The 13,435-nt window shown below is 29.9% G+C and overlaps 2 protein-coding genes across 2 annotated transcripts; one reads left to right on the top strand and one right to left on the bottom strand.

Annotated features, from left to right (window-relative positions):
- Positions 1-1,264: 1,264 nt before the first annotated feature.
- LOC106760141 lies at positions 1,265-6,026 on the bottom strand. Its single transcript, XM_014643585.2, has 7 exons — positions 5,480-6,026; positions 5,132-5,329; positions 3,669-3,941; positions 3,321-3,423; positions 2,658-2,776; positions 2,368-2,544; positions 1,265-2,193 (listed from the first exon to the last, which is right to left on the bottom strand). Exons 1-7 carry the CDS (start codon positions 5,783-5,785, stop codon positions 1,441-1,443), a joined length of 1,929 nt encoding a protein of 642 aa, XP_014499071.1. The 5' UTR covers positions 5,786-6,026; the 3' UTR covers positions 1,265-1,440.
- A 4,508-nt stretch (positions 6,027-10,534) lies between these two features.
- Positions 10,535-11,683, top strand: LOC106760032 (dnaJ homolog subfamily C member 17-like). Its single transcript, XM_014643470.2, has 4 exons — positions 10,535-10,678; positions 10,759-10,810; positions 10,893-10,960; positions 11,035-11,683. Exons 1-4 carry the CDS (start codon positions 10,538-10,540, stop codon positions 11,539-11,541), a joined length of 768 nt encoding a protein of 255 aa, XP_014498956.1. The 5' UTR covers positions 10,535-10,537; the 3' UTR covers positions 11,542-11,683.
- Positions 11,684-13,435: the final 1,752 nt, after the last annotated feature.

The raw sequence follows: 13,435 nt of genomic DNA, 5'->3' as shown, positions 1-13,435 counted from the left end.
CTTGGTTGAGCACATTATTCTTTAGCGCCCAAGATCCAAACGTGTTTTTGTTTCAGAAACCATGTGCTTCAACTTCTCATTTTCATTGTGATGAGTACCAATTTACTTCAGCCCGGTACTGCAGTATACATGTGGTATGACTTAAGAACTTAGGCTGTGTTCTTTTGTGAAGATTTGGGGGAGATGATTTGGGAGAGATGATTTGAATGAATTTGAGTGGATTTAAGGGTAATTTTTTTGTTGTTTTTTTAAGTGGATTTGTGGGTAATTGAGAGTGGATTTGAGGGTAAAGTTTGTGAAAATTAGTGTAAGATTTGATTGATGTGATAGATTTAAAAAAATTAGTTTAATTGGTAAAAATTGAAAATTACCAAAATACCCCTAATTATTAAAGTAATATAAAATGTAATTTTTTAATGTTATATAAATGTAAAAATGTTTATAAAAAATAAAAAATTAAACTTAATTATTATTATTATTACTATTATTATTAGTAAAGTATACAAGCAAAAGATATATAATAAATGGAAGTAGAAGAGAAATAAAGTAAAAGTTTTATTTGAATAATAAAAATTAGGAAGAAATAAAAGTAAGGAGATGAAAAAAAGTTGAGGCTGGGGCTTGGACAAATATCGACACGTGGAAGAAAGAGAGGTAGACATCAGGAAAGTGGAGGAGAAATTGTGCATTTTGTATCAGGGGTAAAAAAGATATTTTACTACATTTACCTTCAAATCTCTTTATATTGCTGGGATGAGAAAAAATACTTTATTCCACAAATCAGCATAATACATTCCCTCCAAATCTGTTAATGCGAACACCATTATTTTTTATTTTCTCGCTTTCCAATCCGTTTAAACAGTATAATCTGTTCAAACGAACGGAGCCTTAAGGCATGGATGAACTAGAAAATATTAGTTTATTGTAAGCTCCATCTTCCATCATGATTTTATTGCTAATCCTCAATGGTTGTTAGATTTTAGTTAAATATTATATTTAAGATAACGCGATCCCTAAGTTGTCCTAGAAAAATATGCATTAAGTAATTTTACATCAAGAGATAATCAAGCTTGAATACGAAGTTGACCACATAATGCATGTACATCGTAAACCGTGAATACCTGAGCATCACTGTGTACTAATCAGCTGAGGTCCTGACAGGCCTAATACCAGTATTTAAGTTAATTTTCCTCCTCCAAAACGAATGAATGCATTGGACAAAAAAACTGCATTTCCCGTTTGTTAGATGTACAACCTCATAAAATGAACAATAAATACATCTTTAATTTCTCATTTTATACATGTACCTACCATAAAAGAATCAAATTCATACAACCAAAATTTTCTACAGCATGGCAGTAGCCAGCAAGGATAAAAAAAGAACTGAAATATGTATGTACTCAGTCCACTAACAATTTTGCAATTGCTATTTTTTTTCCTTTAATTCAAGATATTACAGTTGCTATCTTTCTCTAGTTCTCGTATTAATAGTTCCATCATCTTCTTATACATTGGCATGTAATGATCATTTATCATGGTTCTTGAAAGTCTGAGCTTGCTGTACAGCTCTCTGGGAGTTTCATATAAGCAGACATGTTCTTCTATAGGGTCATCAGAATTTGAATTTGATTCATCCGATGAAGGTACAGGAACAATATGCATGATCCTGCCAGGGGGATAAAATCGATGGCTGTCCAAGTTGTCTGATGTAGTGATTGAACTGCTACTGCATTCTGCAGCAGCATCAACAAGTTGACTCTCTTCTTCTGTAATCTCTTTTGCTGCTGCGGCCTCTTCTTCTTGAGCATGAATGTTCATAACATTATCCTGCTTTTGAAGCTCCTTCTCTAGCTCATACCATAACTGGCCTTCTGTTAATTCCTCAACAGCTGTTGCAGTGATGTCTTGATTAGCAGGAATGAGAGGCTCTTCTTCATCTGTGTCATCATGGCCAGATCCTCCACTTGAGGATGTATTTTCATCCTTAAGCATAGGTTCTACTACTACCTCTTCAGTCATAACAGATTCTGTGTTCCTTGCAGATATTAGAGATGCTTCAGTTAAATCCTCTGATTTAGAGTTTACTGATTGACCCACATTTCTGCGGCGTGCACTCATGCAAGACCATGATGACAGTGATGACCGAGTTCTGACAACAGCCTCAGCAACACTCTGTGCACGCCTCATCACAACCTGCAATATAAAACACGATCTACATCAGATTAAGGATGGTCCATGTTATTAAGTACAGATAGCTAACTACAAAATTGACCAACTGATGGGGAATCCCATATTGAAAACTAGATCCCAAATAGCACTATGTGCTAGCTGTTAATTGGATATGGCAGAGCTTGAAGTCGAAGTTACCTGTGTGCCACTGGTTACTGGCCATAGAATAGCACCAGCACCAGCCACCCTAGCTTTTGCACTGGAAATAGATGGTAAGCGAGATCCAAGTGCAGTTGCAGATCGGTAGACAACATTCAGGACCTTCGTATGTTCAACCTGATCCCGTAAATCATTCAACCAAGATGATGCAGTGACCTAGTAACAAACCAACTCGAGTAAGATGCAGAAGCAAGATTACATCACAAATTGAATCTAATGTTTAGATAAAACTAGTTTGTCAAAACCATCTAAAGTCCTAGCTAGCTCACCTCAGATCGGAGATCATCAATGGATGAAGTTGAAAATGTTGGCACCAAATCAGAACCATTTATAATGGTTGTAATAAAGTGTTTTCCTGATTCTGCTAACTCCCATGTCATACAGGCAGCTGCAAAAGAGACAATCATGATACAAAAAAAATTAGTAATGGCTGTATGATGAGATGGGAAAGGATCCGGTGTTATAGAAAATTCAATTTCTAAAGAAAATTGAGCAAGAAAAGTAATCAAACAAGATCATAGACAACAATTTCAGTGAATAAGGATTTTCAAAACAAATGAACATCATGAGATGTTTACATTCTTCACTCATCCCTGCTTTAGTGTTTATTTGAAGAAGTAACTAGACACTATTACATTCTAATGCAAAATAGGCATGTTTGCTATTAAGTGCTAAAACTGTAACACAACCATTAACTCTGTGAACAAACAAATCATAAGAAAAATACAAACCATGTACATATAGTACATCTTATGATGAACAATAATAATGAACTGAAGTAATTGGAAATCTCTCATTTCCACAAAAAGTTCAGTGAACTTGTAGTCTAGCACGCACATTCCCAATCAAGATAATGAGATGTGGTTACAAAACTGCAGAAACTTATAAATAATCTAATATCTTAGTTGAATGAAAACTTCGTCAGTACATGCCTGGAGCAAAAGTGACACATGTGCTTGAAGAGAACTCTTTCTGCTCTCTAAGAATATAGGTCAATAGTGCAGCAGTACCACCGCCAAGTGAGTGCCCAACAATCTATAGAACCATAAAATAAGATTACGGTTTAATAAAGATACTTATACATGTGTACATGCAATAGTTATTAGATAAAATTAAAAAGTGAAATACAATTTAAAAATATTGAAAAAAGGAATAGTGTAAGGAACAAAGAAATGAGAGAAAAAAATAGGATCCTATATCAAACCCATTACCAGTGGATCATCAATTCAGTTCACTAATGTAATGATAGTTTTTCCAAATCAAATGCTTTAAAACAATACCTTGACTTTGAAGTCTGGAAATTCCTCAAGAGCCTTAAGTAGGGTAGGAGTGCAAAGCTTTGCAATCCATCTAGCAGCAGCAACCATGCCACAATGTGCATATCCCAAAACCAAGTTGCTGATCCCACCGTCATTTAAAACTGAATGGTGAAAAGGGACTACAGCACCAGTTGCAGCTGTCAGGGTGTCCTTTATGCTATGAGTACCCCGGATCAGTAGAAGTAAACATTTTGATTGTGTATCACATATAATCGTAAATGCAGGCTTCAGAAGCTGCAAAATATATCATGCCACAGATCATCAAATTGAGAAAAGATTGGGAAAACGTGAGGAAATATTAAAAAAGATCACAGTAACACACACACACAAGGTAATAGTAGAAGACAATGTAGATCATATTTTGTAAAATTAATGACTAAAATAGGTGATGGAGTCACAAATATTTTCAGAATTTAAACTCAAGTCTACACCTTTTTGTGTGTGTTTCTCTAGAAACCAATAACCATCATCTCATACTAACAAAAACATACCTACCTCACTTTTTCTTACAGGGAATTTATAACATCACAGCTTCGTACAACACAAGTCTCCCTAACGGATTATTTTGGACATCAACAACAAACTTATGATTGCTTTAACAGATTACTCTATATGATAAGCCAACATTCCAGACGTCTCTAAATACTGACTGTTTACAATAGAATAGCAGTTGAAAATTATAGTAATCTGAAAAAGGTAGCCTGGCTTTGTATACTCATTTTGTCTTCAATCTCTAGGGATTTAAATTTGTTAAAGTACACCGTGTTTTATCAGAACATGCACATTTCCACTACAAAACATAAGTTTTACATATAGATAATAATACGGCAAGGGGAAAGGATTCTCTAATGTGACATGTTGAACCGTGTGTAGGTTTCTTGTCTCTCTATCTCCTCAAGCCACAAGGAGTCTCTTATCTCTTAATCTCTTAATGTTTAAAAAAAACAAGAAAAAAATAGTGTAAAAAATTTTCAAAATGCCCATTACACCACAGGTAATCCAAACTATAGCTCCCTATTATCTCAAAGAGTCAACAAAACTTTCCCATATAAAACCAAATATGGGGACAAAGATTAAATGGGAAACGTAAGAGCACTTTTTGTCACCTACAAAGGACCCTAAGAAAAACTTGTGTTTTTGTGGTAATAGTTTTCTTTTAGTATATAAAATATTTACAGTGAGGATCAATATATAAATACAATGATCTGTGGATTCAATTCGTTGTCGTTTCTTCTAAACAATGGTGAGAATGATGCCACTATCTCTAAACTCATCTGAGTGGCTGAGTCAGACTCTCTGTGAGAGCGTGTGGTCTGTTCTACTCCCCTCCACCACTCACCTCAAAATTATAAAATACACAAACAGAAAGTAATAGAGCAGAGAGAGAGAGAGAGAGAGAGAGAGTGGATAAGGACAAAACATACCCCAGCTTTCGGTTTCTGAATGAGCACATCATCAAGGGAAAACCCAGCAGAGTCTAAAAACACAGGAAATGGCTTCTTAGAGAAAAGCATACACAGAGTCAAAAGCCTCAACAACTCGTACAGCTCCACAATTATCTCATCCCCTTTGAGCTGCACAGAATCACTCCCAGCATAGACACTTGCAACTGCCAAATTACCCTGCAAAATGCAAACCATTACACACACGCGCCCATTATTCCCAAAGTCAGAATCCCCCCAAAAGCCTGCACCTTTCTACATGCCCAGAAACAGAAACCACTCAATTTCACTTAAAACTTTCAATCTTAATCAGAATCTCATAAAATTTACCTGCTTGCGCATGAAGTAGTTGATTCCGAAGGCCAAATCGCCGATTGGCCACTTCCCGAAGGTCTCGGAATACGTGAACCTCAAAGTCTCCGACAGCGTTCCGATCGACTCCAGCAGCGTCGCCGGAGCCTGCGCCGGCCGCCTCGAAAGCCTTCTCCGGCGCACCGATCTGCTAGATTTCGAGACATCGCCGCCCCCTCCGTGATCCTCGCTGTCCTCTTCCACCTTCCGTGACAGCCGCCGGCTCAGCACATAAAACAGCATCACCGCCGCCCCGGCCGCCGTCGCCATTGTCCCCGCCGCCATGAGCTGACGGAGATCGGCCACGCGCCGAGTAAACCCCTTCAAGAATCGAAAAAACGCGACAAATGAGCGGAATTAGGGGGGATTTTTTTAGGGGAAACAATGGGGTTTGGAAAAAGATTATAAATTTGGGGTTTGGGTTGTGAAATGAGAATCGTGACAGAAAAAATAGACTATTGGGTGTTCTTTCTCTTTATGGGGAAGGTTACCCACTGGGAACACATCATCTGAAACAACAAGCTTCGCATACTGTTTGGACATTATTACTATAATGTCCTTTGTTTATTTCGAATATTTGTGCATTTTGCAAGGGTATATTTGACATTATGGTGAATTATCATTTGCTTCCAGTGCAAATATGTTAAAACCGTTGAGTTTGATTTTTGTCAATGTCTATTATTATCAGAAGAGTTAATGCTAAGTTCAGTTTGATTTCAATATTGTTTTTATTTGAAATTGTTACTCACTTTTCTTTTTTATTTGTTTTCTAAGGTTATTAATGTAAAATTGCATAACTAATAGAACATAGAAAAGGAAGGAGACAAGAAATAAGCGGTGCAATATGAATAAATTGGTTGGTTGTTGGATCCAACCCAACAATCACTGCATCATAAAATAATTTCAAGTGGGTCACTGTTTGATAGATAAATTTTTTACATTTATTTAATATTAGTTTTTTATTTTTTATTTTTCTTTTTTAAAAATATAGATTTATTTTTTTGTAATTATTTTATTTTTATAATTAATATTATCAAATAAATGTAAATATATATATCATTTTACTGTTACTCTTATCATTAATATTAATATTAGTATTAGCACTTTCTATGAAATAAATAAAATATGCAAAAAAAAAAATTATATCCCAATTTGGTGTTTATTATATTTATAATATGGTTTTGTTTCTCATAACATCATGTGACTATATATAGGATAAGATTAAAGAAACAAAAAAGGTGGATGTCTCATTTTGTGGTTGGAAATCACTGCAAGCTGAAAATGATTGGTGTTTTTGATGTGTATGGAACTAAATAATTCATCCACAAAAAATTACATTAGTTGTTTTTTATATTAAAATGTTACATTATATTTAAACAATTACTTTCAATTTTTGTTTTAGTGAAAAACTATAATAAAATAATTAAACCACTGTTATATATTTTTAGCACTTAATCATTTTAATTATATAAAATTAATAAAATTTAATTCTTTTTACAAAAACAAGTATCTTTTTGTGCAAATATTAAGTAATTGAATGGTTGGTAATGCATAAAAATATTTTAATTTAAACATAATATCAATCTTAGTGATAAAAGTTAAAGGACACTGAAAATATAATATGCTTGATGAAATTGTTTTTTCTTATTTTTCTTATAATTAAATCTATCTGAAGTTGGGAATGACAGAGATATTTTTGTCTTAAACTTCTGTATGCAAATCTGAATGTAAAATTGGGACAAGGACATAAAATACTATTTTCAAATGTGTATTCAAATGTGTACATACGTATTTACCTACGAGTACCTTAATTTTGGTATGTACTAGTTTGATACTGTGTCGGTGTGCAGGAAAAAATAATTAAAAAAATAAGATGCCACATGAAAACATAAAATGATTAATTAGGTTAACATAATTAATAATTAATAACAATTAATAGTATGAGAACAAAATATTGAAGAAAAACTGAAAATAGTTAAATATTATAAATTGAATTTAATGTTGGAAATTAATGAGATTAACTCTTTTAAAAATGAAAAAATTAAGACAATAAGAAGACCATAAATTTATTTGTTTTAAATTTTTTTATTAAAATGAGTATCAATCCTATATAATTCTATATATGTAGGTTAGACTCTCATTATTATTGTATTTTTTTTGGTAATCCTTTTCCACAAAACCCATAAGTGATATCATAGTACAATACTAGTGTTGCGATTGACCTTTCTTTTTAAAATATATTTTATATTTACAAAATTCACTTGTACTTTTTCTATTATAATAACTAACTTTGGTATATTATAATAAATTAAATATTTTTTATATCTCACATTAAATATTATTAATTTTCTTAATATTTTTATTTATTGTCTATTTTTTGATTCTCAAATAATAAAAAAAACATACTTTTTTATTTTATTTACTTACTTTTTTAATTTTTTTATTCTTAATTTTTGTTTCAAATTTGAATAACTTTTATTTTTTTAAAGTATTTTTGATAATTTATCAATAATTTAACTAGATTGATATCTAAAGGGTTTCATTCGATATTTAATATATATTTTCATCTCATCATACATTTAATTATATATTATCTAAATATAATTTTATCACTATAATTGTAGAAATATATTCCATTTATTATAATATAGTAGTTTAATATTATTTTTATAATTTTTATTTATCACCTTTATAGATCAAAGTTCCAAAAGATGAAATATATATCCTAAATTTATATTATTATTAGTTTAATTTTTTTTATGTAGTTTTTGTTCAATGGTATATTACAATATTTATTATTGTATAAAAAAATATTTCATTACAATTTAGAATAAGAATGTAAAATAATATTAAAAATAATTTTAAAATTGAATACTTTTTTATTTTTTATAATTTTTTAAAACTATTTTTAATTTTATCCATATTTTCAATAAATTTGTAAATTTAATCCATATTTTCTTTGTCATGAACTTTTATTTTGTACTATAATTTAAAATATATCCAATTATGTTATTTTAAATATTTGATATTAAAGAAATTACTATACGTTATTTTAATATTGAATATTCAATAATATTATATTTCATTTATCATAAATTTTTTTTTTATAAAAATCAATTAATTGATATTAAAACAGTAAAAGAAAATAATAATATGATGTATGTAAAGATTAATAAGTAATGTGTGTAAGGACGAAAATATAACAAGAAAATTATATTAGTTAAATATAAGTATAAAGATAAAGATAAATATATTTTTGAGAAATAAATATTAGATAATGAGACTTCCCGGTCATACCTAATGGGAAATAATAAAAGATGTAATTGGTGAAAACCAATGATGAAAACCAATACGTTGATTGTATTGGTGATTTAATGTTTTCTTTTTAAAAAAATTCAAATATAAATTAAATTTGTTTAATAAATTATATATATATATATATATATATATATATATATATATATATATATATATAATATGTCATCAATTGTTTTCTTCATAAAATTGTTTTTCTAAAGTAAGTTATTATAATTTATCAATTAATATGCTTATTATGATACATTTTAGTAGACTATTGTATTTATTTTGTGTGATACAAATAAAATCAAATGATCTTTTATATATATTAGTTAATTATTATTTATTAAAATTGATTCAATCAAAACTCAAACACAATCGAATTATTAAACCTTGAATCAATGTCTTGCTTCAATGATTGGTTCAATTTTTTAAAATATTACAAACATCTCTAAAATTATTATAAAAAAAAAAACTCTTTACCCTAACGAAAAAAAGGTTTTTCAATTAAGAAAAAAAGAGAGTTAAGAACCTAACGGAAAAATCGTGGCAAACATATCCTCAATTTGAAACATTTAAGATACAAATAATTCATAATTTAAAAGTTTTTCTGAATTCAAGAAAGGGGAGTTGTATTAGAATCAATGATTCATTTCAATAGTTTATATGTGTTGGGCTATGATTGTTTAATTATTAATAACATTATTTATTTTCATCAACATTTTATTGTTTAGAAAATATTCATCAATGTGATTCAAAGATAGTTAAAAACAACCTACTAACAATATGTTAATATTAATAAAAATGTAAATAAAAAGAAAAATATACTTTAAGATACATTTATTTGATATTAATTTAAAAAAAATATATATAAAAAATTACTCAAATTAAAATATAGTTTCGATTTTTACACTTGAAACATTTTCCTTTTCATTAAATTCACCTTGGATACTTTGAAAAAGTCATGAAGTGTTGTTGAACAGACCATTCTTAATGCATTCAAAGTGTAGGTCAAACTTTTACCTTAGGATGCTACCAACCATTATATCTAATATTACCAAATCAGACTCACTTCTTCTTCAATAATTAATCATAGGTAGTCTATATTATATTTTTTTGTTGAGTTAAAAATTAAAAGAATTATAAATCTCTTGAATAGGGTTTTTAGTTTCTCAAATTAACCAAACAGTAAAAAGCAATATAGGCATCTACCTACAACCAGAAGTTTCATATAAGGGTTGTTATGCTTTAGCTGTTGAAGTCTCTGCTAAACTTAGCCTTTGACCTAATTTTGTAAAATCAAAACTTAAAACGTTTATGTTAGTTATAAAATCAATTCATTAAACGTATATTTACATTAATTTAAATCACAATGAAGCTTTAAATACGTTTATTCATATTGCATGCATAATCAAAATAACATTTAACAATATCTATTTTCATATGCAGGATGTGTTATTGGTTGAAACAGAAATGATTTTGAATTGAATACCATAACATAGGCCTTAATAATAATAATAAATTAAAAAACAGGCCTTGATGTGTGAAATGTTGCCATATGGAGAGATTAACGTTAATCTCTCCATCTCTTTCTACCTGTTTGTTGTTCCCACCAACTGATCTACTTCAAAAAAAATCTATTCCGTAATGCATGTTCGTTATTATACTGACATTGAAAACAAACATCACCTTTCTCTATATCTAATCCCTTTCTTCCTCTTCACTTCAGATCACACCAGAATGGGACAAGAATCAGATCACAAAACCCAGTTAGTGTTGGAGATTTGCTCCATTTCCACACGTTCACTTGGCTGTGTTCATACACTTCTCTCAAACCACCCTTCTAAGCCACCTTTCATAGATTGGTATTGCATTCTTGGAGTGAGTATTTCATACATACTACACTACCACTTTTCTCTCTTCTTTTATATGATATCATGCTAATTAATCTCTCCATATAGGTGGAAGAAAATGCAGGGTTGGTCACCATCCGCCAGCAATACCATAAACTTGGTAGGCTTAATTAACTCATTTTTTTCTTCTTTTTTTATGGTTTTTTTCTCCTGCATAACAAGAACTGTTGTTTTTGATTCAGCCCTGCAACTTCATCCGGACAAGAACAAACATCCAAAGGCTGAAATTGCTTTCAAACTTATATCTGAGGTCAGTTTCTGATACACAGTGTTCTTGAGTAAAGAGGTTAATTAAACGCTGATAGGATTGGATAATTTCTGTAGGCATATATGTGTCTGTCTGATGCTGCAAAAAGGAAAGGTTTTGACTCAAAAAGATCTAAAAATTTCTGCTTTGAGTGCAATAGAATTCCATGTACATCTAAAAAGGTCCCTTTCCCTGGCAATTCCAATGGGTCGACACGATCTTACAAAGTTCGGAGAAATATTAAAGAGATGAGAGAAATGTTAAAGGAGGAGGCTAAGGTTATAGAGAAGTGTCTGCGAGCAAATTTAATGTCAAAGAAAGAGTCTCCACTGTACAATCCTGCAGATTACAGACATGGAAGCAGATTCCTGCATAAAGTTGAGAGAGAAGTTCCTGTTTTCAATCCAATGAAATACTTGTACCAAGGATATCCTCATCTCAGAGATCATGTTCATCACAATCTGGAGACATGTTGGTGCTTTGATACACGAAATCTTGTGCAGAATCACAAGAGAGAAGCTAAGTATGACTCACCAGTGTTTGAGGTCAGATCGCAGAATAAATTTCCTTATCAGCCGTCATGATTCTACCTTCAAAAATTTCAAGTCATTCTGTACTAAATACACATGTTCATTGTGGATTTGTATGAGCTATGATACTGCTTAGATTCTCTTTATGTTGTAGCTATAAAAAAAAGTAGGTGTTGATGCTACCACATAATATAATTATTGCTTACTAGGTTGCTCTTGTTATGTATACTAATCAACCTCAAAATCATTTTTTTTTTCAAATTATCCATGTTTCTTCCTTGTTCCTCTTTAATATATATGAAGTCACATTTATCTTTTATTAAGAGTGTGTTTGGATTTGAAAATATATTTAGAAAAGTGAATTTGAATATATTTGAAAAGAAAATGAAGTGAATAAATCTTTGATTTAAAGAAAAGATATTGTGATTTGAGATAAAAATTTGTGAAAGTTTGTAATAAGATAAGTATGATAGATTTAAAAAAAATATATATAATTATTATTTTATATTTGGAGAAAATATAATATAATTTTTTTATTATTATTATTTATTACTAATATTAATTTTATATTATTAAGATATATTTTATTTATATTATTTCTATACTTTATTTTGGTATTAGTATTTTAATTAATTTATTAGATAGGGGAGGGAAGCCCACAAAATTAGTTTAAGTTTGATTTTTCTGGGTATTCATTAAAAAAAAGTTTAAAACAGTAAATAGGATAAAACACCTGCCAATATTCGGATTATAATATTTAAGTAATGAAATTTTCTTTTAAAATCTGTTCGAGTTGATTTTTATTATAGATTTTGAATTGTATTAAATAGTTGATTGAATATGCATATAATTAAACACACCATCTATTTACATAATAATTTTTTATTAAATTTGCCTTACCTTCTTCAATAAAATCATGTAATTTACCCTATGTTTTACAAGTAAGTTTGATAAATGTACAATCATATATTCTATATATGATCTTCGTGTATCTATTATTTATTGATTAAAACATTTATGTATACTTAAATATGACAAAGAATAAAATAGTTTCATTTCGATATATTCTTTTACACTGTCCAAAGTATATTAAAAAATATTTTCGTATAATAAACACTTAAATAACTATTTCAATATATCTATTATTGTACACTTCATTTTATATTTTTGTATTTAGTACTTTAAAAATGCGAAAATAATAAATTCTAAAATATTGTTCATATATATATATATATATATATATATATATATATATATATGGGTTTGCTAACTTGCGTACGTCTGTTTTTCAGTTGGTACATTTTAGCAATGTGTACCGGGTTTTAGTAGACAAAAACACCCCTATATATCATGAATTCTAAGTTTTAAGGTTAAGGGTATTTTAATAATTTTCATTCTCAAAATTAAAAAAATAAGAAAAGAAACCCCCAAATCCTTACCAATCTCTCTGATTCCTCTCAACCATTTCTCTTTCACTCCAACCTTTTCTCTGTCATTTTCTACTCTAGTTCGAATTGAAAAAAAATCAGAAACACTTGTCTTATTTTAATAATTTTCATTCTCAAAACTAAAAAAAGAAAACCCCAAACCCTTACTCACCTCATTCATTCCTCTCAACCCTTTCTCCTTCATCTCTCTCACTCAAACATTTTCTCTGTCATCTCTGCACTAGCCCCAACTAAAAAAACATTCATTATTAAACGATTTACTTTTGTAAAGGGTTGAGTCATATTCACCTTTCGAAAAAAGTTCATTCAAAATCTCTTTAATTTCATTATCTTCACTATATATATTACANCCAACGGACACAACTTGCACCAAGACTTATAAGCATCCTTCCTTTACATTCCTTTACATTCTGAGATTCTGAGACTATTACGTAACTTTGCTCCGTGACCATTTAATTTTTTTTGGTAGAAATTCATTAACTTGTTTTCCTTTACTAAAG

The sequence above is a fragment of the Vigna radiata genome, chromosome 5 (assembly GCF_000741045.1).
Source record: "Vigna radiata var. radiata cultivar VC1973A chromosome 5, Vradiata_ver6, whole genome shotgun sequence".
Lineage (NCBI taxonomy): Eukaryota > Viridiplantae > Streptophyta > Magnoliopsida > Fabales > Fabaceae > Vigna > Vigna radiata.
Note: the sequence above shows the minus strand (reverse complement) of the source record. Positions and strands in the feature narration are given on the sequence as shown.